Source organism: Balearica regulorum, chromosome 11 (genome assembly GCF_011004875.1).
Source record: "Balearica regulorum gibbericeps isolate bBalReg1 chromosome 11, bBalReg1.pri, whole genome shotgun sequence".
In the NCBI taxonomy this organism is placed as follows: domain Eukaryota; kingdom Metazoa; phylum Chordata; class Aves; order Gruiformes; family Gruidae; genus Balearica; species Balearica regulorum.
Genome location: NC_046194.1, coordinates 20,137,024 through 20,161,290, shown reverse-complemented (window position 1 = coordinate 20,161,290; position 24,267 = coordinate 20,137,024). Strand labels below are relative to the sequence as shown.

Sequence of the window (24,267 nt, the reverse complement as noted above, 5' to 3'; positions counted from 1 at the left end):
AACAGATGCCAAATACTACATTTCCCTCTTCAGCAGACAGTGCAGCATCTGCACAAACCTCTAAACAGACAGCGTTAATAGAGAAACACCGTAAACAAAGTAACTCTGGCTGGCTTTTCATTTTTGGAATGGGAGGCTTTTGAGATGGACAAGTTTTATACCACCTCTGTAGACAAGCTACATTTCACTACTGCTCATTTCAGTTCTAAATGCTGAACTTGGAATGCACGCCATCCTCTAGCTCTTATACAGACCACAACCAAACTCCTTAAACAAGTACACAGCACATTAGAGGAATTGTTTGTTTTAAACATATCTCCATCTTTGCCTGTTCAGTTACATGTTTCTGCAACACTAGCACTGAGACACAAACATTAAGTACCTGACATTCAGTCAGCAGCAGTATACAGTAAGTCACTTAGCTTTTCAGGAAGTTTCAGTTTTACTTGAATCTCACACACAAGTCTCTAATCACTAGCCTCTTGAGGCTTCCTGATTTTTTCCAGCTGCAAATAAGGAGCACCATATGGTACTCATTACAGGTTAAGATTTACTAGTCATTCAGGACCTTTCACAAGTGACAGGTGTTAGATGTTGCCACTTTCTATAACCATGTCCAAATGTAACACTAACCTAGACCTAACTGTCAGCTAGGCTTGTAAGACCTCAGATATGACTGTATAATACTTGGCTTGCCACCACTCATTCTGGCAGTCTGTTTTTAATCCTTTTCTGGTTAAGGAAATGGAATAAAGATACAGGCTCCAGACTAATTCCCCAGAAAGCGTCCTCTTCCTCATCTTCATCCATATAATATGCAACAGAGGAAGCTTCAATTCCTGAGTCCTGTTGATGGATATCAGCCATTTGTCACTGACAACTACACCTTGATGTGTCAAGTGCATGAAGCAGACCACACAAGAACAGAAATCCACTTCTTCCTCTGAGAAAGAATAGACAAAGTAGAACAGCATTTCAGAATAATCCAACCCCACTGTGGTCTATTTTGAAACTACTGAAAGCACTCAATACCAAAGATTAAGCAAGTATACATACCAAAAAGAATAGAGGGTGTGCACAGTGATATTGCATTAAGATGTTATCCGAAGAAGTACACACCCACTTAACTGTCAGAACAAGACCTAATTCACTTAGGGCTTGGTGGGCGTCTGGGAATTTTTTTGTGGTGGAGGTGATTATCAACTCCATTCTCCTTCAGTTCTTGGACCGAGTATCATAGCTCCAAGGTTCTTCCAGTTAAAGCTGTTTTATCATTTGTTTATGCCTGTAGCATCAGCATACTGCGTGTGCATTTTAGTACCTGAAGATAGTGCTATGGGCAACACTTTCTCTGTATTGCTCAATACTAATAAAAAAAGCTACTCCCCAGCCTCAGTTAATCAGAGTTGAAACAGTAAGTGACACTGAAGAGGGCCAAGTTAAATAAAGAAGCAATGATGACAAAGCAATTGTTCTAACCCTGCAAGTCAGAGGCACTTCCAAAAGGAGAGCATCAGGACCTGATGAGTTGGCAGGCTCTTTTATCCACATGGGTTCAGAAATCTCTAAAGCTGATAAAAATTGAATATTTAGTAGGAGCTCTCAGATGCCTGCTCAGGAACCCACATGCTTAACCTTCAGCAGGTAAAGAGTAGCCCTCAGTGCTAACCACTCCAGTTGATTTACTAACACACAAGCTATGTGCTAGCAGTAGCTTAAGGTCTCCTTAGAGCACCTGTCACTTCAAGTGACTTACTTCATAGCAAGGTGCACCTTACTATGAAATAGTGACTTTACAGTGATATTGAGGATCACAATAGTAATTTCACACAGACTATTTCACAGGGGCAAAGCAAAAGAGGGCCCAAATGTATTTTATTGCCTTTAAAATGCTGGAAGAGACAGTTGCAGGCTAGCGCTAATAGATCGTTTTATCTAGCATACACAGATCTTGGAATTAGCAGAAACTAAAACCTGATTAGCAGAAATAGATTTAATTCTCTTACACTAGAGAAATTACATCTAGAGACTACACATTAAATTTTCCTGAGAATCATATCAATCACATTTGGTTTGCACTGATCATCACTAAACAGAAAGCACCTCCTGGGAATGAAGTTGCACTTGTCAGAGACTTGCAGCATTAAAAAAAATTTTGAATCCTTGCCAAAGGCCTAGCTAAAAGGATCATAGATAAGATCTTTACAAAAAGCATTGAAAAATCAACAAGTTTTTTTTAAGTATTAACATTTTACCAGTAGTAGGAAAGGAAGAATACATCTGATCAGTACTAGAAGAAAGGGGTGCAGAAGAAAAGGAAATGCACTTTATGTTTTTGTTTCAAACAGAAGCTGACATCTAACCCTTTATAATAATTCTTCTATGTTTTGTCTCTGTTGTCCCCCAGAACATAAAAAGATATTTTTTAACAAACAGTCGCAATGGAGTATTCCTCCTGAGAGGTTCAGTAATAAAAAACCCATTTCAGTCCAATATGAGTCCATAAAAAAAAGTACCAGATAATGCTTTAGTAAAGACACAAATTAAAACACATAATCCAATTTTACTTTTTTTTTTTTCCAAAATAGCTAGAGGGATACCATCCACTTAAAACTTGCAAGCAAAGTGTCACTTTCAATGGTGTTGTGTAAATAGTTGAGTACTATTTGTTTTGGGGAGGGAGGAAGTCTTCAGCAGTAGCATTAAGTTTCTCCTTGTTTTGACACACATTTAGTTATTGCTTTCTCCAGCAATTGATTTTATTCAGTCACTCTCTGGAGGTTACTCACTGGCAAGTTAACCATATCTAATCTAAAATACTTCCTTAAGGTTATTCTCTGACCATGTCTGAAGATGTCAGTAAACTGTCTTCCTTGCAACATTGCACTGAAATACTGTAGGTTTAAAAGTGGGAATAGTCAAGGAAAGAGCCCACATGGTTCCAACACCCTATCACAAGATTGAATTCTATTCATAGGAAATAGCCCTTAAGTATTAATAATACTCGAGATGCAGTTCAGTCTGAAGCTTGACAGCAGTAAGAAACAGCCCCTGGCATTTGTAGACATTCCAAAACAGAAAGTCACTTTCTCTAAGGGAAAGTATTGCCTGAGGCACCCTGTTTTAGGGAGTATACCAACTCCCACAAGTGCTATTTGAAGCTGAACATATGATAAGAAAATAACCAGCTGCAAGTTTGTGGTATATACTCTGCGCATCCTGCAGTAACCAGTAGGTTAATTACAAGCACTCAACATGGAGCATTTTCACAAAGTTTTAACTATTCCTTCAGCAAGCAAGGTTTGCAATACAAGATACTGTCACAGTATCCTTTTAGTCTGTAACAGAGGAAAAAATACAGAACTTCAAAGACAGCTGTTTTGAGCAAGAGGTCACCTAATCGAGCCTCCAGAGCAGGAGGATTATAGTTGCAGCCTGAGTTATTCTACAATAAATCAGTTCATTATCAGTTCATAATGATTAGCATTCAGAAATTCATCTTTACGCTTTAAACATCCACCTTCTGTAGGTCCTCTGAACCTTTTTAGCAACTGGCAACAATACAGTATTTATTTAATTTCAGGATTAGCGTTTGATAATTTGATAAGAGTTCAGGAGCATACCAGATACAACCACCACCAAAAAGCTTACAGGCTTCCTTGGTATTTTAAATAATCTTCTACTAAAATTATCAACATACTCTTTTCTGCCATCAAGACAAAGAAAAGTCACTGAAAAGCTTACAATGAAGCTTAGGACAATACATTCACAGTGATCCACCATGTCATTGGTGTTAAACATATTTGCTTATAGTCTGGCCATTTAAAAAGAAGAAAAAACCCAAAGCAATAATGTTTCTGTCACTGTCATGACTGGCTGTGCTGTTCCTCCACAATTACTTCCATAGTATAATAGCAATTTAAAGTTCTTTAGAAAACCTGTTTGATTATTCTGTTAGGTACAGTATGCTGATGTTCTAAAAATACACATTTTCTGAGCATGATTAGACCTGTCAACAAGCATTTTCTCATACAAGCCTAAAGTTAAGGAATTTTCTAGGTTCACTTAGGATACAAAAATTCATACCTTGGACATAGATGTTTTAACACTTTGTTACTACTATTGCTTTAAGAGTTTGAAAGCTTTCAGAACAGAAAAGATACTTTCAAGATTTCTGTGCGTGTGCACGCATGTGTGGAAGAGTGTCACCAATTCTATTGCCAAGAAGTTTCCATAAGCATTCTGGATCAGAAACCAAATGACACTACATATACACTTTCTCTTCAGTCAAAACTACAAAAAACCCTACTCACACAAATATCAACTTTTGTATTGAAGTTTTCACTGCTTGCCTGGGCAGAGTCTGGGCACAGGCTTCTACAGATTTTCATGGCACTACTTTCCCCATTAAAAAAAGGGGCTGAATGAATACTGGAAGTTAATCTGACTATCAAAAAAACCCCCAACACTTGAGCCTTGGAACTTCTCATCCTCTCAAGATTTTCTCCTTTTTTTTTTTTTTAATTAAGCCATTAAATCTTTAAAACAAGTAATGGTTTTGCAGAAGCCTCAAGGATTTTTTTCCTCATGTCTGATTACACAGTAACTGGATGAAAAGAGATATGAGAAGTCAAATATAAATTCTCATTTTTCAGTCCAGTGAAGAACGCTCCTCCTGAATACCTTTGCCCTTTAAGGTTCAACATACAACAGAAGTGTTCTTAAACTAATTCAGAATAAGTATTTTATCTAAGTCAATTCATATTGTCTGAATGATAGCTAGAAGTTACTTTGCCTTTCCGAAACAATGGCTTCTGCTGTCATTCTGTATAACAGGTTGGTTCAAAGTAACTTGACTCAAGAAAAAAATCACTGCTCCATAAAAAGGATTATTTTTAAAAGGTTTTAGAACTGGGTTCATAAGCTCCTTCACCCAAACATTGTTTTGCAGTGGCATTTCTTGTCAGGAAATCAAATTTTCTAGGAGCTGAAGGCTTGTCTAGCCTTGCCTGCAGGTCACATTAGCAATTATTAAAACCCACAATTAAATGGCTTTACTTAAAGCAATGAAAGCTACTTTAATTCAAGGTGTAGAAAGAGTGCAGTTCATTGCCCAGGGTGGTCATTTTCTTCTTCTCTATCAGAAGAAAGATTTAAGTTCAAGATTTAAGTGCATAAACATAAAGGTTTGCTTCTGAAGAACCCACGCTGTATTTAGTAGACACAGACTGATACTAGAGAGTCTCTTCTTCGTGAGTTGTCAATATATTTCTTCCTTAACGTAGGAACATTAGCCTTCATTGCTAACAAGGTGAAGCAAACAAAAATCAATCAAATGCAATTGTTGAATTAATACTGCTTAAGCTTGACAGCTTTATGTAATTAATAACTAATGCAAGAGTTAGAGAGGCTAGGAACCAGAATGGACAGTAATAAAAATTAATTATTCTGAATAGACTGTAAACTTCTGACATTTTTCAGAGCACTGAAGAAATACCAAGAAGTCACGTGTGTGCGTGTATATGTGTATATATATATATAAAGTCAAAATCATCACTCGATTTCCCTAGCTTGGTTAAAAAATAGGGAAAGGACAAGAGTATGACTACCAAGAAAATAGCAAAGAAAACAGTGTTTAGCATAGAGGCTAAGTATATGGCCTCAGAACATTTTTTTTCAACACATGGAGATGAGAAATACTGCCATGAAGTGTTTAATATAAAGTTAATTTGCTTAGCAACAGGTAGTTATCAAAATAGTAGGACCCGTAAGTTGACAGTTGAATGAAAAAATGCATCTGGCACTAGTCTTTTAAGTAGCCCTGGATTCCACGTCACCATTTTTGCATCACACTGTTTATACTAAGAAGCATAAGCAACATCTTTCCAGATTAAGACCAAAGTAGAAAACTCCTACTATGAGAACAGCATGACAGAGTTCATAACAGGGAAAAAAGACTGCCAGCCTATAGCATCATAGGCAAGCAAAAAAGCCAGCAGTAGTTCCTAAAAAACACTGAGCTGAAGGACCACTATAAAGCTTTACCTCTATTACAAATTGCTCAAGCTCTTAAATGAAGCCATTCCAATATAGCTCTGCTGATTATCTGCCATGGCTCTCAAGCGAGTCTGTGAAGCAATCAGCAGCATCTTACCTTAACCTCATGCAAGAGGCCCATGTGGACCAGTCAGCCTTCAGGTTTTTCTATCAGAGCCAATAAGGCGACCTTATCTACCACAACTACATCTCCAAATACAATGCAAGGAGGTGAGAAACAACTATTACAGCAGAGAAAGAAATGAAAGTCTTAGTTTCATACCAGTGAAGTATTTTAACACAAACTGAGATTTTCCACCATGCTCACCATTCCGTCTACAGAAGGGTTGTCTACCACATACATATACCTCAGTCTGCAATCTAGAAGCATCCAAATTCCCTAGGAAGCAGTAGAGCATAAATATCTTTCTCTAAATTAATGGTGTGGTTTAAAACTAAGATTCACCTTGATAACAACTGAAGTCCGTCCTAGAGTAAACATGCTTTCCAACATGTTTAATATATTTCAGCAAAAGTCCTGACAGAGGCAGACACTGGCAAAAAGACTAGCCTGTTTTCAGCCAGGGAAGTGAATAGAGCTTTGCTTATCTCAAGGAAAGTTAAGAGGGAAAGCAGAGGTTTCAGCAGAGCTGCAGTAGCAAAGCTTACCTAGCATACAGTGGGGTCATAATTACACTACAGTAGGACAGTTTTGCAGGTCTAGCTATATGCTTCGATAAAAAGAATAATTTTGTAGGTAATAGCTATTTTACTTTTGGTTCTAGTTGCACACTGATGCCTTTTATAGTGCCAGGAGAGAGAAAAGATTGAAATTCAACTCCTACATTTTAATTCTCTGTAGAGATTAGGTAAAAAGAAACAAAATACAGATGAGACTAAACTATTTTCCTTCCCCTCCAAACTGTAGAAGGGGACAAAGACAGAAATCCAACAACAGAGCTGCAATAACTAAGAGCCTTGAAGGCTATTCCCTTTAAGTCAGCTGAAATCTATAGCTTTAGTTCCCCTCTTTGAGTCCCAAAACACACACTTGAAGTGGGAAAAACCCTCCCTGTCAATATTGTCACTACAATTTATTTTTCTTTTGTTACATTATAACAGAATAATACATATACAAACACACACTGCATAAGACACCCTCCACAAAAGGTGAACACAAAATTAAAATTCTGAATGCTGCTGACAGCTATGCTGACAGCTTAAGAGATGGCTTCTTGACTAATTGCAACTAAAAAAAGCATTTAAGTAAATACAAACCTTCCAACTCACAATTTAACTACACAATTATGATTAATTTTTGACTACAGGATATGCAAGTTGTCTCAACAGAAAGTACACCTAGGAGCACAACTGTACTCTCACAAAATTTTAGACTTACAGGATAATTCAGGCTGGAAGGGGCCTCAGGAGGTTATTTAGTCCAGCCTCTCACTCAAATCACGGCAAGAGATGCAGTTTCATAAATGAGAGTCACACAACAAAGTCTTTTCCAAGCAGACTAAAGATATGTCTATTAATACATTACAGTTTAAGTATCATGCCTTTTAGAGGGAGACTAAAGCATTAAAAAGTTTAAGCTAAAATGTTTCATTTATGATAGCCCTTTGCAATTGTCTAATTGTCCAATATCCATCTCCTAAAATTATGAACACATCCCTCTGTTTTTGCCTCTTGCACCTCCTCACAAGTTCTCCAAGAAAGACTTAAGCTCTGCAAAAAAATACTTGAGACATCTGCACAGCAGTTAGCATTAGAACTCTTTTTTATAACAGGACCCTTTCCTCTTCAGCTCAGCTATGCTTATTCTGTTGATAATTCCACATTACATTGGAGCTTTTCCTCCACGTACAACACACTTAGCAATTACATAACCAGGATGCTCGGCACATTTCCTTTTTCAGAAGCTGCATAGTACCAATAATACTTAAGGTTTAATTGCATTGCTAAACTTTCACAGGAGGGTAGAAGATGCTGCTTAAGGATCCTTAAAACTGCAGCAATATATCTTTTGAACAAGTTTTATTTTAGATACTCTAGAGAAGAGATGGTTTGCAGCACAGAAAAGTCTGCAGTCAACATCAGATAGCCAGACACTGCAGGCAGCAAGAACTTAAATGCATCCCGGTGGTTTTAAACATTACTGAGTCCATACAGCCTTATGAAACAGATAAGCAAAAAGCATCTTCATTCAAAGCAATTTGTCTAGTATTATCGTTACTGGCAGAGGCTGCTTTCATTCAGCACACTTGCGTAATACTATTCCTAGAATGCATAAGTGAGTGTTATCTAGATATCTTGTTATGCTGTGGTATCCGTGCATCGATTGTGTAAATTCTCCAATCAGAGGAGGAAGCATTTAAATCTAAGTGAATGAATGGTAAAAAAAATCACAGTATATCTTCAGTGTATGTGCATAACAGATGCTTTACTGCACTATGCCCCAGATAGAAAATACACATATTAGATTTGTAGGGATGCCCTTAGTGATTTCAGTTGTTTTGTAATATCAAAAAGTTTCCACACATTCTAGTAAAACCAAGAGCAACTAATTGCATTACAGTAAGCATTAATGCTTATTCATAGTAGAAAGAGATCACTATGTAAACTTACATTTGCTATTAAAGTCCTATGAAAAAATTGGTCCTAGAAAAATTTCCCATTCTACTTTAAAAAGGGTGATTTAGATAATTGCTGTCAGTGAGTAGATTAATTCATTCATGACCAGGAAAATTAAAGCCTAGGAGTTTCCACTGAACTGTCAGTCTATTTCCATCATGTGGAAAACTTAAGATACATAATGATTTTGTACACACAGCCACAAAAGATCCTGCTATGGTCCAAATGGCTCTTATATTAGGTTTCATTCAAGATTTCTTTGATTTGTTTGTATTTTAGTATGTGCCAGAACACACCCTGAGATACAACTTTTACTATATACCTTTAACTAAGAGCCATGAAAGGTCAAAAGCAAAACACATGACAAATGACAAGTTACAAGCAGGAGGGCTTGAGCCTTGATGTTATGAAACAGAGTCTTGTGCATGACTAATCAAGACACATCCACGGAATTTCAGGATGAAATACTTTTTGAATCCTAAAAGCCAGCATCCATTTCTTTCTGCTTTTACAGACCCAGCTTTCATAACTAGAAAGAGCCAGAGCCAGTTATGAAATGGGAAATAATGTAACAGCCACCACTACCATGATAAAATAGTTAGGGCAAACAAGAGAAACACAGATGACCATCATTTATAAATGAACCATATTAATCAAGTATATTGCAATTAATGACATGGTAGCATGTATACATGGTAACCTCTGAAGGAAAAAAAAAACCCAACTAAACTTAAAGAACTTTCATGAATAATACGTTACTTTCTTAAACCCAAACAATACCCATCTAGACAGCCTGTCTTACCGTATTTGAACAATTGTCTTCATCCTAACACTTTCAGTCAAACTGGAGTTACAACAGAAGGCAAAGAAAAAAAGACATTGCAGAAGTTATGTCATTTTTAATAACTTCTGGGCTGACAAAGGCTATTTACACTCTAAAAACCTTGGCCTTATCTATGTGGGAAACTTTTCAATATAAGCCAACAGATAGTCACTAACTTCAAGTGAGTTTCATAGATTAGCACAATTCAAGAATCTAGTCCATCTATGTTCTTTAATTAAATAGATTTCCCAGTCACAACTCGCAATCGCTTTTCTATAACATGGTTCAAGTGTAAGCCTGCTAGCAGAGGAAAAACATTCTGCTTATAGGAAGAGCTAATTATAGATTTATCTTAAAAACACCATGGTACTCAAGCAGTAATATTGTTCCTTAGCATAAAGTGTAAGCACACAACAAATAAGCACTTTTTTTATACCGTAACTTGAAATCACTCTATGCACTGATGACACCATCTTCTACCTCATTCATTCTCCCACTCTAAAGTAAGAGTGTTCTCAGACTACCACCTACTTTTACACTGTTCATCAGTATCCACATACTGCTTTCTACATCAATGAGTCTGCACAAGAGCGCATAGCATGATCCATAGACTACTCACCAGGTTTAGACGATGGGCTATGGAAACCCAGCAACAAAATCTGAGCAATGAAATTCATCCTTACTTGAGTATGAGGTTTTGGCAATTTTATTTTTTTCTTTTACAAGTCATTGGGACTTCCCTATGATGTCCACATTGGCAGATGACTCTCAACTATATTCTGACATCTTGTAACCAATCACATAGCCATACACACACTATATGAACAATCTGGAGCAAAGAAAATCTTACTTCTGCATTTGAAATGTATATTGTGAGATTGAATATCAATTTCAGATATTATTTTAATAAAGAAAGCAGAATGACTTGAATTCATCCCACTGGATTTATCCTGTTGGGGGAAGGGGGGAGGATTCTGACACAAGACCCCAAAACAAAATTCACAGAAGACACAGTGTGTATCAAGTGTACTGCCACAGTGTTAATTCAACCCTTTCGGACAATGGGAAAAATAAAGTGCTGATCCTCATTAATAAGGATCAGAATCATTTAGTGTTATCACAGGAGATTCAAGGATATAACAACACCAAAGTATTGAGGAACCATTAGACCTTTCAGACAAAATGTCAGTGGGACTTATGTAGCTTGGAACAGAGGTATCTCTCTTTTCCCCACCCCCACTAGCCCTTGGGTATTCAGTTAATCTCATCTCACTGTGGGGTAGTAAATCCCCAGGGGAACTCATCCCAGTGTTGATAACCAGGAACTCCACCATTGTCTTTTCTCCCAAGGCAGAGGACTGCCTACAGGGTCAGCCCAGCACAGTCCCCTTCCCAGACCCCACAGATTCCTGCCAATCATACACATAAAACTCTCCTTTCTGAAGAAAGGAGACACATTTATACACACAAATCTCCCCATCTTCAACTCCCACCCACTAAAATAGTGAAGTCCTATAGGTGGGATTGACCAGATCCTTCTTTGGGATCCTTATGGGAGGTGGCCTGGAGTGAGGTAGTACTTAATAGCAGCAGAACTAGTATTACAAACAATATGGGGACAAGCAGTTCTCCAAATCAGTAAGCACTGATGGCACACTACTATCACTTACACTTGGGTACACATCTAGGCACAGTAAGAGGGAAGGGTTGAAGAGGAAGGGAGTATATTATGGCCAGTCTTTGCTTTTTTGGAAGGGTAGATGAAAGGTCTACAAAGTTTCACTGTAAAGGAATGCACTTCAAAGGAGAATTCAAGACAAGTAAGATTTTGTCAGCTCTAACTACAAAATTGGAGCAGGGAATAGCAGAAAGGTATTCTACACCTGTTACCGTAACGTATTATGATTTTTCAACTAAAGAGTAATCCAAAGCAACAAAAAGTTAGATGCATTTTCCTTTCCAAGTAAACTTTAAAAAAAAAATTACCAGCCACAGGAAGGGATTGTAAAAATCTGAAATTAACCTGTGTTGAAGAATGAGCCTTTAAGCTAATTTCACCACTTATTAACAGTTGAAGGTCTTAGTTAAGTACCTTGAAAGGAGAAGTTATTGATCACCCCTCCTTCCTCTCAGTTTCAAGGCCCAGCCACTCCAGGGAAGCTGGGATAGCATCCCTCTCCCAAAGAGGGAAAACAAATTTCTTCTCCAGGCCACCTACTGTGCACCCTCTGCAACACTGCATGCATCTACCATCTCAGCTCGAGTTCTAAGAAAGCAGAAATACAACCCTCAGGAAAATCAAGTCACCGACTGAGCACAGTCATCCGACAAACCATGCCCACAAGCCTCCAACTCCCTGCCACGTCCAGGTGTGACTAAGATATACAGGTGAAGGCTCCCTGGCAAGAGCTCAGGCACCTCTTCGCGAAGGTCCTTTTTGGGGGGGGGGGCGGGGAAGGAAGGCAGGAGGGTATTTCTCCTCCTTTGTCCTGGGGGACCAGCCGGTTCAGAGCACACACAAAGCTCGCCCGGGCTTCCCGCAACTCGCACTCACGTTCCCTCCTGCCTCCCCGCAGCCAAACCCAGCTGTGCCACCGGCACGGGGGTACCGCGGAGAGCCGCTCCGACGCCGGCAGCGCCAAGGAGCCTTTGTCCGAGGAGGGCACTGCCCGGAGAGGGGCCGACCAGGAGCCCCGACACCTCAGGGCAGCGCGGTGAGAGACCCTCGCGCGCGCGGCCCGGCCTCGCGCCGCCGACCCCCGCCCGCCCGCCGACCCCGCGGCGGAAAGCGCCGCCGGGCTCCTGTCAGGGGCCGCGGCCCGCTGCGCCCCCCTCAGCCCCAGCGCGGCCGGTGGCCACCAAGGAGCACCCCCCCCCTCAGCCACCCCACTTTCGAAGGGCCTCGAAAGCTCCCCCCGAGGCTCTGCGCTGCCAGGCAGCACCAGAGGAGAACAAGGAGGGCGCCCCACACTCACCGCCGCTGCCGCCTCGTCCGGCCCCCAGCACCCCAGCAGGAGCACCAGGCAGCTGGCAGCCAAGCTGCGGCTCCGCCACCGCGGCTCCATCCTACCCGCTCAGGAGCTCCGGAGCTGGCCCTGCGGCGCGGGCATAGCCCGGCGGGGCAGCACGACTCCCTCCAGGCGGCTCCCACCGGTCGCCCCGACGCCAGCGCCCGCCCCTCTGCCGCACTCGCCCGCTTCTCCCGGCTCAAGTCCTCCCGGGACTACTTGCCCCACAGTATTCATCCGCACCGTGGGCGGGCGGCTGGCCGGCGGCAGAGGGTGCGAGCGTGTGGTGTGTGGGGCAGGGTGCGCTGCCGCCCCACTCTAGGGGGATCGTGATTCCCTGCCAGCACCCTTCCTCCATGGGCGCCGGGGTTTTGTCGGCTCGAAGGGCGGGCGCCTGCTTCTCCCCGCCCCGTACCTCCACCGGGCGGGCAGTCGCTGGACCCCGGACTATTTTCTCCGGCGGAGGCACCTCGGTGTGTGAGGGCAGGGGGAGTTGTTGGCAGTGTTGGGTCGCACCTCAGGAGGGGCTGGCGGCGGGGTGCGGGGCTCGGAGGGGTGCCTGGCGCGGCTTGCTGGGTTCAGTCCTGTCCCGCCCGGCTCTGCTCAGGTGCGACGCCTCGGCGAAGACCGCGCAAACTTTCTGCCCGGGCATGCTCTGGCACGGCGTGGCGCGCACCAGCGTGGGGAGCGGAAGGCGGCGGGCGCTCTAAGGGGACTGGGGCGCCGTGGGGAAGCGTTGGGAAGCGAGCGGTGACCGACCCCGAACGGGCAGTGCCGGCGAGGCTAGCCCGGCCGCTCCCCCGGGGCGAGGCACCCTTGGCCCTCCGTCGTAGGGGGCGGGGGGGGGGGGGAAGAGCCGCGAAGCGGCCGCACCGCGGAGGTGAGCGGCGGCGGTCCCGCCGTGCCCGGCCCGCGGCCGCGCAGGGGGCCTGCCCGCTCTGAGTGACGGCGGCGGGCCCTCCTCTTCCTCCGGCGGCGCGGAGCCGGTGCCCGCGTGGGAGCAGCGGCGCGTAACCAGGCTGCGTCCTCTCCGCCTTCCCTGCAGGCTGTCTGAACCATGGGCCGCGGCTGCGCCCCTGCCCCGCCGGCCGCGGGGAGCGCAGGGTGAGTGCTGAGGCGCGGTGGCCCCCTCCCCGTGGTGCCCCCCACCCCCCCCGGCCCCGAGGGTGACTGTGTCTGTTTGCCTCCCTGCAGGGTGTTGGTGCTGGTGCTCCTCTGCCTGGGCGCGGAGTTGGCGAGTGGGGTAAGTGTGCAGGTCCCGGCAGCGCCTGTGCCTCGCTGGAGGTGGACGTGCTTAGTCAAACCTGGCCGGGGTTTGGGCATCCTTCGGCCGGAAAACAGACACCTCCCTACCCCCTTCAGAAAGATGCGGGATTTTTTTTTTTTTTTTTTTTTTTTTAAATTACCGTACACTTTTTCCTCTAAGTTCTTTTGTACCTTTCGTCTGCTCGAATTTAATTAGTTTTTGCAAAGTACACTGGGGTGAAAGACTCTCTGTATTCAGTGTAACACCTTTCTGTGTCTCAATGGATGATCAATATCTCGGCAACTGACTGCCTTTCATTCTTTCTTAGCCTCTTCTTAAACCTTTCTGTTAACAGCTGACCCTTTATATCCTAGCTCGCAAGGGATCCAACACAGAATGCCTTGTAACTAAGTAAAAGTGATGTGAGAAATTAAAGGATTAAGCTGTTAAGTGTTGTATCAAGGTTCATGACTATGAATTAGTAAATGTGTTTTAAATTCCAAGTTGGCATACAGAAGCAATGACTTTATGATCTGTCAATCTGACAATTTTATGACATAAACACAGATTTTTTTCTTGCTGTTCCTAATTAATGTTTAAACAGATTAGTAAGGGATCACAGGCTTTTTAAATGCTCATAATTTTTTTGGTGGTGTAATAGATTTTCTGCAGCTGGGATGCTGAAATTGTTAGCCCACTCAACTGTAGTGAATAAGAGTCTTCGGGGAAAGTCTGTAGCCTGAATTAAGTGTCCAACTGATGTACAGTCAGCAGTTCAAAAAAATCTTTGTTATAGGGTGATATAAATTAAGATTGTGCAAGAGTATAATATCTGTGGTCCAGATTTTATAGCACCTATGCAATAATGAATTAATGGCAGTAGTTAGTATCATATGTTTTAAACATGTTTATTTTAATTTAACTTCTAACAGACTTCTTACAAAAACAGTTAAAATATGGGTTCTTGATTTGTCAGCCAATGTTCTTCTATTGCTTTTGCTACTCTTTTGATTAAAATTTTAAGAATTTAGAACCTTCCTGTGCAACTGAGAAATCTTTTGAAAAAGCTCTAATAGCAGAGGGGTTTATACTTTTCATAAATATGAAAGGCTTGATTCTGCTTTGCACTTTAAATATTCAACTGCACTAGTAGAATTTCATCATCCTGATCAGGTGGTAGTTACAAGCTCTAATCTTCTCAAAGATTAAAAGATTAGACAAGAAGCTGTGAGAGTTTCTTTTCTTTTTTTTTTTTTTTTTTTTTGTCTTCAACAAACCCAAGAACTGTTCTTGAGTGTTCTTGCTGCAGTGGAATCTATGTGGCAAGGACTTTCATAAAGCAAGTATTTTCAAGGCTTTTTGAAACAAGTGTGTCACATTTTGCAGTCATTTTTATAAATTCATGCAATATATCAGTGAAATTATTCCTGATTAATGCAGATGTAACTGACAGCAGGTTTTTAATTGTTTGCTCCAATTTTGCTTCATACCTGTTCAAAAGCACATCTCTTAATCAGAGTTTTGTTAGTTCCTTGACATGTTTCATTGCCCATAAAGGGACTTTGTCAATTTAAGTCTATTGCAGTGAATAAGATCAGTATCAACATGTCATTTCTAAGTCTTCTTGCCAGTTTTCTTTAGGGTTAGAAAATAAACGAAATACTTGTTGTGTAATCAGTCTAAAAGTATGAAAAGAGAGTCAGAAATAGGTTGTTAAAATACTTCATTTTACTGCTTTATATGTCTAAGCAGTTAATGTACTTAATTATTCTTATTAAAAATGCTGTCAAACATGCTCAACAGAAAAGATACACAACTATGTTTTTGTCAACTTTTCAGACAGAGTACTAGGTAAATGACTTTCCAGTGTTGCTGAATTAGAAACACACCCTAACACCTTCCAGCCTGAAGTAAACTGTTAAGAGAAAATACTAGTGATTGAAATTGTCTTCGGCAAGAAGTGTTTTAATACTTGACTGTCTCTGTGAATAGTCTTCTACAAGTTTTATTATTCCGTGTTAACCTAGAGTTTAAACTTCATTTTATTATTTACTTTACTATGCTCAGTCACTTCAAATTACATAGCAGAGAACTATTAAGAAATGTTTCAGAGATCCTGCTTTTGCTAAAAAAGCTCTGCTTACTGCAAAACCAGTGTGATTTATAACTTTGTTCATCTTCTCTTTCTTTCAATTAATCTCATTTCAATAACATATCTGTTGTAAAAGAAACATGCTAAAATATTGTACCAAGTTGTTGAGCCTTCTTCAGGAATGGTACTGTGGACATGACTGGTAGGCAGTGGCTGGCATGTCAGGCCAGCATCTTGAATAAAGTTGAATCAAAGATGGCTTTGACTCAGAGGTCTCAATTGCAAGGTGTAGTCATCCCTCCCGCTGTAAGAATAGGATTTTAAAGAGTGTCAGAATTAATTTCTCAGCTTATTTTTCCTGGATACAAATGGTGATATATTTTGGATGGCAGTACAAAATTAGTCTTGTAATGCAATCTACATTTTCTTGAGCCAAATGTTGAAAACATGGATGACTTGCTGTTACACATGGGGTTACTTTGCAAAGAGATCATTACCTCATTTGTAGACCAATTGCTGGTAGTAACCTAAGAGTTTCCCCTAACAGCTTTCAGCTGAAGTCACTCCAGAAGCTATGCTTAATTCATGTTTTCAATCTTTTATTATCAGTAATTTGTTTTAATCATGAACCAGGAGTGTCAGTACAAGATGCTGTGCAAGCATAAACCAGAAATGTAGTACTATCTTCAAGACATTCATTACATTGTAAGACAACTGACAAAAGTTGGCCCAGAGCTGGGGGAGTAAGACAAAAGGTTGGAACAGTGCTAGAGAGGCAGGTGTTTGCCTATGCTCATCACTGTCCACCCCGAGGGTTTTCCAGGCTACAGGGCAAAATAGTTTTTAGAAGAGGGACTTTTAAAAGGATAATCAGAGTTTTGCTGATGTTTCTGGGATGTCCTCTCATAAATGTGAGGTAGAGCATGAGATGAAAATGGTCACAAAGTCTAGAGACAGCCTCTTGCAATGAAATTTGAGATTCTCATCTCACAAAGCTCTCAGCTGACCTGCATCATTCTGTCCTAGCAATCATTCTTTGCCCACTTGAGAGTACACCTGACATACAGGTGAGGTGATAACTCCTCATTCATTTGCTCTCTGCCCTCATTCAGCTAGTTGAGTACACCTGGAGTATGTGCTAGTCTTATGTGATATCCAAAGGAACTACTATTGGGACTTACTCTCAGACGTGTTCTCTTGGAACAACTGAACTTTCCAATAGAGTTCAGTTAGCTTTTATTTTATGAGTCTGCACTTCATGTACTATTGCAACTCTTCTAAATCTGGGTTTTGGTGGGAGTTTTTTGCCAATAAATGTGCAGATTAGCTAGAGATACCCTCTTTTTCTCGTGCTTAGTATCTTGTTTAGCAGAACATCTACATTATCCAAGTAAGGCAAATAAAAACCAGTTCTGGGCAGTCTGCTCTATTTTGAGTAACCAAAGCTCTGCTAGTTTATGACAAGCTAGCCCAAGTGATCTTATTTCTCTCTTCTCTTAATATATCCCAGGTTTTCTGTGTGATTTTTTTTTTTTTTAATCTATGATACAAATGTTTCATAATGTCTTTTTATTTCATGTGTACTGGACCTGCTTAATTGCACCAAGCTCATTGTTTTCAGTGGCCTTATGCCAAAAATAAATTTTGTCCCGGAGCTCTGACAGAGGGAAAAAATAGCCATTTAATTATGGATATTTCAAAACAGAGTTGCAGCTCTCATCATTCCACTTTCCACAATTCAGTTTCTGCAAATATGATGTTATCCATTAAGACCTATTTAAAAAGTTTTTTGTTTCTTTGCCATTTTAATCAGTATTTATAAGTATGCAGTTTTTCTGTAGTTTGACTCTTACAGCTATAATATCTTTACATAGCAGTGAGCTTTATCAGGAAAGAAGTAGTATCTGTAGTAAAGTTACTTGTGTAAGAAAGGAGCCTACAGAATTCAAGAAATAACATAAAATGCAAACCTAATCTCGTGAATCTCAGGATTTGTTTACTGGATAAGGCAGCTTCTAACTGTAAAAATGCATGGGTGTCGAGTCACTTGTTTGGTGAAGATTCATGTACTGCATTGAGAATGGTCATTCTGCAAAGGTCAAGTTTGAATAGTAATAGAGCTATAGCAAAATAATGAGAATTATTCCCTGGTTCTGTAGCAAAATAATGAGAATTACTTTAAAAGAAAAAAAAACCCCATAAGCAGACAGTTCATAAGAGTGCTAATTATCTAGCCCTTGCCAAGACGTGTTGAATTTTATGAAGCGTGTTCATTTAAAGTTGAATATCCCTTTCTCTCCCATCAGAACAAAGAATTGTTTATTTGCTGAGTATTTTCTGTGCGCTAAAGATAATTGAGCGTAAAATGTGGCATTTTATTTGGCACTCAAATATTGTGTTAGGTCACAGCAGCTATGAAATGAGGTAATGTGTGTGCTTGTGTTTTGAAGAGCTTTTTTCGTATCATTATCCATTTAAGGCCTTTTGCATAGGTGTGAGAGGCATTGTGTGACCTGAAGAAGCATTTTATTGCCCCTTCTGGACAAGCCGGCTTTACTGCCAGCCAGTGCATTCCCCTGACGTAAGAACTGGTATTAGTAAGTCATGCTGGCGTCCCTAGAGTAGGCAGGGCGTTTCATGGTGGGGCTTATCTAACCTTTGTCCAGCCTCGCAGTAGAGACGTTCTCTGTGCAAGTAGGGGTCTGGTACCCTACTTCCTTACTAACTCTTCCTCCTGAGGTATCTGCAGTAACATGCTGATGCTTACAGATATCGTGAGAATGCTACAGACTGCAAAAAGTTGTGATAATAAAATGGCTGTCTGGCTTGCAAATCTGTAACTCCACAAGGTCTTAACTCTGCCTCTTTCTTGTTTAGTTTTTGTATAATAGTCACACTCTTTTTGTAGACATAGAACTGCTGTAGGACGAGAGCTGGTAACTCCTTGAGTTGTACAGAGAGAAAAGAGCTTCTTATTCTCCCATATCCCCAGAGACACAGTATCTGTTCAGGCGAGATTATCAAAGTATTGCCAGCTCTTGGTGTTTAATCAGACAAATTTTTTGATCCATAGGAAGCTGCAGTGCTTTTTGAAAAGAGTGTACTGATTCAAAAGCTATTTCCTGTTCATAGATACTCTGCATTATTTCTGCAAGTACTTTTGCTGCTGAGTGCTGACTGGAGCATTAAGATTAGACGTCCAAATAGTCTCGTGTCAGACAATATGACCCACCTGTTTTTTGAGCATCTTTTAAGATTAACTTGGAAGGGAGAGCTACAAAACACTGCAAAACTAATGATTCTGTATTAAGCAGTGCTGAGGCAATGGAAACGTATTTCAGAAATGCTAGCCAGTTTTAACCTTTTGCCAGTGCCTTTTATGGGATTATCAATTCTTTTAGGGCAATTATTTAGGTACCTCAAAATAATAAAATTAAGGTATTTCTGGGGGGAAAAAAGGTATTCTCATACTGCAGAGTGGTATAACAGTACTTTGAGGTGATCATGAAGTCATGGTAGATACAGATGAAAAATTCTTTGCTGCCAGAATTTTTGATGTACTTGACCTCCTCTCTTCCTTCTTGAGTGGGTTTGTGTGCCCCTCTGTGGATAACGATTTAAAATTAAATTATTGCCTAGATACCAGTATAAAGTTGTATTACTAGGTCAAAAAAGAAGGGCTTTGGTAAGGCCCGTGTCTCAGCTTAAATGTTATAATGATGACAAAGAAGAAAAAATAACAATTTTCTGAAGCTTTGCTCGATAGATAATTTTCAAGCTCTCTGAGAATCCAGTCTCAAAGGACTGCTTGCTTTGTTACTCTGAACAAAAGTGAAATGGAAGTACTTCTGCTGTTACCTGTAGAAGGAGGGATAGTTCCAATAAGGTCAGTCTGTGTTTTGAAAGGGATTGGAAGGAGGCTGAGTTGTTCGTTAGAGGGTACCTGTGAAATGCAGTATTGATAGTGACTGCAATGTTAAGTATTATTGGAGGAAGAAGATCAGTGGATGGGAGATCAGTCATTGACATTCTGAACTTTATTTCCTTAAGTTTTGTTGGTTTGTTTGTTTGTTTTTTTCTTTCAAAATATCCCTATAACCCAAGAAGGCTTTTACTCTCCTGAGAAGGCTGTAAAACCTAACTGAGCTTGATATACTTCTTTCAGTTTGCATGTCTGGGAAGAAAGAGCAGTTAGAGTGGAATCATGCAGTTCTTTTTCCTTGCAAAAAGGAAGTTTGGAGATGTAGGTAATAAATCTGAAAATACTTGGAGAAAGCAAATAATTTGTTCCTGTACTTTTTGCACAGATTTCCTGCAGTTTAGCCTGCCTTGGGTTTTTCCATACAACTTCCCCTTCTGTGATTTATATGGAAGTTGTGTGGTTGCAGTCTCCAGTAGCTGTATTTAACTTTCTACTTTTCAAAAGGTGTTGACATTAATCTTACTACTTGTGTTCAAAGTCATCTTTTCTTTTCAGAATGGCTTCCTCTTCTCTCAGGTCTGAGGAAATGTAAAGAGGCAGAATTAATACAAAGTCAAAGGAACTGTTCCATGGATCTGCTTCTTCTCTGGCTTTTTTGCCACTTTTTTTTTTTCCCCACAGTTCTTGCTGGTCAGAAGTGAGTTTGCTGGCCCTCTGATTCTGCTCGTACACAAATGGATACAAATCTGTAGAGATTCCTACAGTCTGTGCTGGCTTCCCTTCTTCTTGTTTTGATTAGCTTTGGTTGTGTCGACGTCATTGGGCCACTAAACCAACACCATCCAGTTTGTGTAGTCTCTGCTCACCTGATTACCTTAATATTGAGAGAATCAACACTGTGAACCAAATTGGGCTGATGTGCTTCAATCCACTGAGGCGTCAATAGCTACTGTATGCTGTGTTTGCCTTATTCACTCCCTGATCTATTTTCTCCTCTTTGGCTGGAACCTACTGTACTTTGTACAGCCTCCAGCCCTTGCCTCAACGTGCTCTTAAGCTCATCTGCCTTTCTAGCTCTTCTCTGTGCCTTAGTAGTCTAGGGAGGATGCCAGTATGACTCCTGGCAGTTAATCCTATAGTGCTTTTTCTGATGCCTCGCTCTTAGCAGCAGTGAGGACGTGTCAATGCCTGTTACCTAGGAATCTCTGTTGCACAAATCTGTTTAAGAGGGTTGTACCTAATGTTCATTGCTTTTCCCATTACTAATAGGAACAAACGATTCCATCCTTGACAAGCATTTGGCAAGACCTCAGTGTGATGTATAACACAGCTAAAATCTAAACGTCATCTAGGTGTTGTATCTGGACTAATCAGGAACTAGCTAGAAAAGGCAATACGTTACTTTTCTTACAGAAACCTTAATATTTCTTTTTCCTTTGGTTTTGCATATTTGTCATTTTTACATTTCCATTGAAGGGGAAAGAGGTTGGAAACAAGGTAGCAACAGCAACATTAACTGTTTCTTTAGCTTTTTTTTTTTGGCTGGCAGAGAGATCTAGACCTGTCACTTTCTAGAGACTGGGATAAAATGTACAGAGTAAGCTGAAAGCCAACTGCATAAATGAATTTATAGCACTGTTAGGAGGGGTTGGGTTTGATCTAGAAAGCAGAGGAGAGGAAAATGAAAGTGCAGCTAAACAAAATAGACTTAAATGCTCCTGTGCTTCTTAAAATCTCCACAAATTAAATGTCAGTGTAACTGAAAATAATCTTCCTACTTTTTTTTTTTGCTAGCAGCATCATTGTAAAGCTCTAAATAGTGACAAGTCAGTGCTTTGTCTTTTCCCAACTTCTTTAAATTACTGCATGTACTTTACCTGTTCACATTGCATCAGAGAGTTTTCAAATCAGCTCTTATGTTCCTTATCCTTTTGTTTGAATCATTGAAGATATTATTTTCTATTAATGAAGGTCATACTCTCACAAGTAGTAAGGCTGTGTCTGTGTGCACATGGAAAAATATCTAGCTCTAAAAAAGGAGTCTTAAACTAAAAAGTGTTTCCTTAAAAAATGATATGATTATAAAAGGAGTGATGAATTTATTACTTTTTTAATATTTTAAAGTTAAAGTCTGCTCAGAATTCATAAGCTAGCAAGTCAGTTTTCCAGAAATGCATATATAAATGCATCTCATTAGTGTAGCGAAGTTAAATAGATTCACTGACATAATGAATAGTTGCTTGACTTTCCCAAAGAGGAGCAGGACCATTTTAAAGTTGTAATAGTTCTCCTTAGATCAGTCAAACTTTTGCTGTGAAGGAGTGTGCAGAAATCACTTGCTCTGTAGTATGATTTTTTGGTTTTTTTGATAGCAGTTTGGAATTATTACTTCTGCTATAGTGGAAACACATCAGAACAATAGGAAGGTGAATCATTGTATTGTACTTTGATGATTAAACCTATCCACAGAGCAGGGTGTAACTGAACTGGAAGAACATAGCCTGCAGGAGCAAAAACATTGGCAAAAAGTAAGCTTGGAGAACTAAGAATTTGTAGTAGTATTCAGACTTTTCCATAAAAGGAGCCTGTAGGCTTTCAGACTCAGCCCTCTTTGAGAGATTTTAGACTATCATCAAAGTGTGTGTGTGAAGGGGTTGAAAAGTTGGAGCATTATCTGTAAAATTAATGTATTTTTGTAAATACCTTCTACATGAACTGCAGCACATGTGAAGTGTCGATTTGGCTGGAAGGTGAGGTTGGCAGGTCCTGTATCACATTGCACAGTGTATAGCATTTTGCATAGAACATGCTGACTCTTTATTACTGGAAAGGATTGAAGTGTGGTGAGTCTCAGTCTTGTGGGCATGACTGAGGTGGTCTGCGGTAAGCCCTGGGTGCCAAAAGTAAGGTACTGTATTTCCAGTTTACTTTTGAAATGCGTATGCTCTTTACTTTGATTCACTAGGGAATAGGTGTAACACAAATGCATTGCTTGCTATTTAGCAAAAGGTTTTTTTAATCTGTTTTCATTTGAAACACAATTTTTAACAGCTCTCTCTTCTTGTAAGCTTTATATGATCATTTTTACAATGGAGGAGTAGTGCATTTTTAGCCTAATAAAGTAGTTTTGGCTTAAACTGCAAACCACCCATGAAATCTCCTACGGAGGGTACTTGGCTTTTTGCTGTGACTTGAAAAGGTATAAGGTGTAAAGAGAACAGATGTTAATAGGGTGTTGAAGGCAAGAAGCTTTCAAACCACTCCTGTAACAAATGTGAAGTATTGTAGCTGCCGAAGTAAATGTCCTTAGCCTACTTTTATCACAAATAGATACAGGAAATACTCTTTAAACTCCACAGAGTTTTTAAAGTTAAATGAGTTGGTGACCATAAACAGAATACTTTAAATGGTCTCTTCAAGGTAATGATTATATGGTTTGCTCTGTGGTACTTTTAACAACCTTAATCTGTGTGATTCTATAATCTTGTTAGGATTAAACCAAAATCTGGTTAGATAATTAGAGTGAGATCCAAACTGTGGTTTGACCTAATATCTCTTAGTAGTACGATTTCCTTGTGAATGAATTGGCCCTGGAGCATGTGGAGTGTTGAGAGCCTTCAGCAGAGCCTCAAGTAATCTACAGAAAATCACCACAGAGGTTTTGCAAAGACTGCTCTTCCTAGATTATACAAACTGGGCTCTGGGTCAGAACATCTTCTAATGTTGCAGAGCACATTTTCCATTGAAGGTAAAATACGTTTGCAAACCCTCCAGAGTGCTGAGAGTTGCAGGATACCTTGAACCCTGAAGTGAACGTGCCTATTAATCTTTCCACAACAGTGTTCAGTCTGTTTTGTCCATTTTCTAGGGTTCATTTATCATCAGCATGCATTTCACACTGTTTCCCTTATACAAATACAAAGTAACATGTTGCAATTTTAACTTTAAAATAAATTACTGGTTGCATTATTGCATTGTCTTTCACCTCTGGGTCTGAGTGATTTGCAGATGTTCTTCAGCCATGCCTGGCCACGTTATTTTGTGGCAGGCTAAATAATAGTATTACTATCTTGCACGTGTGAAGAAAGCTTTGCCCCAGGTCATACAGCAAGCCAGCGGTAGGATTGGATTGCGGCTCCGAGTTCTCTGCTCTAGCCACTGGATGAAAACAGACATTGCAACCAGGAAATGCAAAATATCACTTTGCATATAATGATCATAGGTCTATTATGTAGCCTTGCTTCTTTGAACTGTTGCACCATAATCGGTAGTGCTTTGTATGCCCTAAGGCTCTTCTATAAATGAGAAGACTTGTGCAGTCTCTTTGGAGATCTGTAAGGATTGAACCTTTAATCAGTAAGGCACAAAACTGTAAAAAGTTGATTATGTCTATTTAAAGAATCTCCATTCAATTGAATTTTTGTTCTATGTGCTAGCACAATACTGTGAAGTTTCCAAAGAGTCTAGTTGGTTTTTATCTTTTGGCTTCACACTATCCAGCCA

The 24,267-nt window shown here is 40.3% G+C and overlaps 2 protein-coding genes across 4 annotated transcripts in view; one reads left to right on the top strand and one right to left on the bottom strand.

The window, feature by feature from the left end:
• Nucleotides 1-12,931, bottom strand: part of COL4A5 (collagen type IV alpha 5 chain) — a 77,102-nt gene extending 64,171 nt beyond the window's left edge. Inside the window, exon 1 of one of the 2 annotated variants that reach the window (XM_075763628.1) lies at nucleotides 12,472-12,931. In XM_075763628.1, coding sequence (XP_075619743.1) covers nucleotides 12,472-12,561 — 90 coding nt within the window. In that variant the 5' untranslated portion in view covers nucleotides 12,562-12,931. The remainder of the gene's footprint in view (nucleotides 1-12,471) is intronic. The other variant, XM_075763627.1, reaches the window with a different exon arrangement.
• A 48-nt stretch (nucleotides 12,932-12,979) lies between these two features.
• The window catches only part of COL4A6 (collagen type IV alpha 6 chain), a 137,070-nt gene continuing 125,782 nt past the window's right edge, over nucleotides 12,980-24,267 (top strand). Inside the window, exons 1-3 of one of the 2 annotated variants that reach the window (XM_075763625.1) lie at nucleotides 12,980-13,384; nucleotides 13,550-13,608; nucleotides 13,699-13,747. In XM_075763625.1, coding sequence (XP_075619740.1) covers nucleotides 13,562-13,608; nucleotides 13,699-13,747 — 96 coding nt within the window. In that variant the 5' untranslated portion in view covers nucleotides 12,980-13,384; nucleotides 13,550-13,561. Of the gene's footprint in view, nucleotides 13,609-13,698; nucleotides 13,748-24,267 lie in introns of both variants that reach the window. The other variant, XM_075763623.1, reaches the window with a different exon arrangement.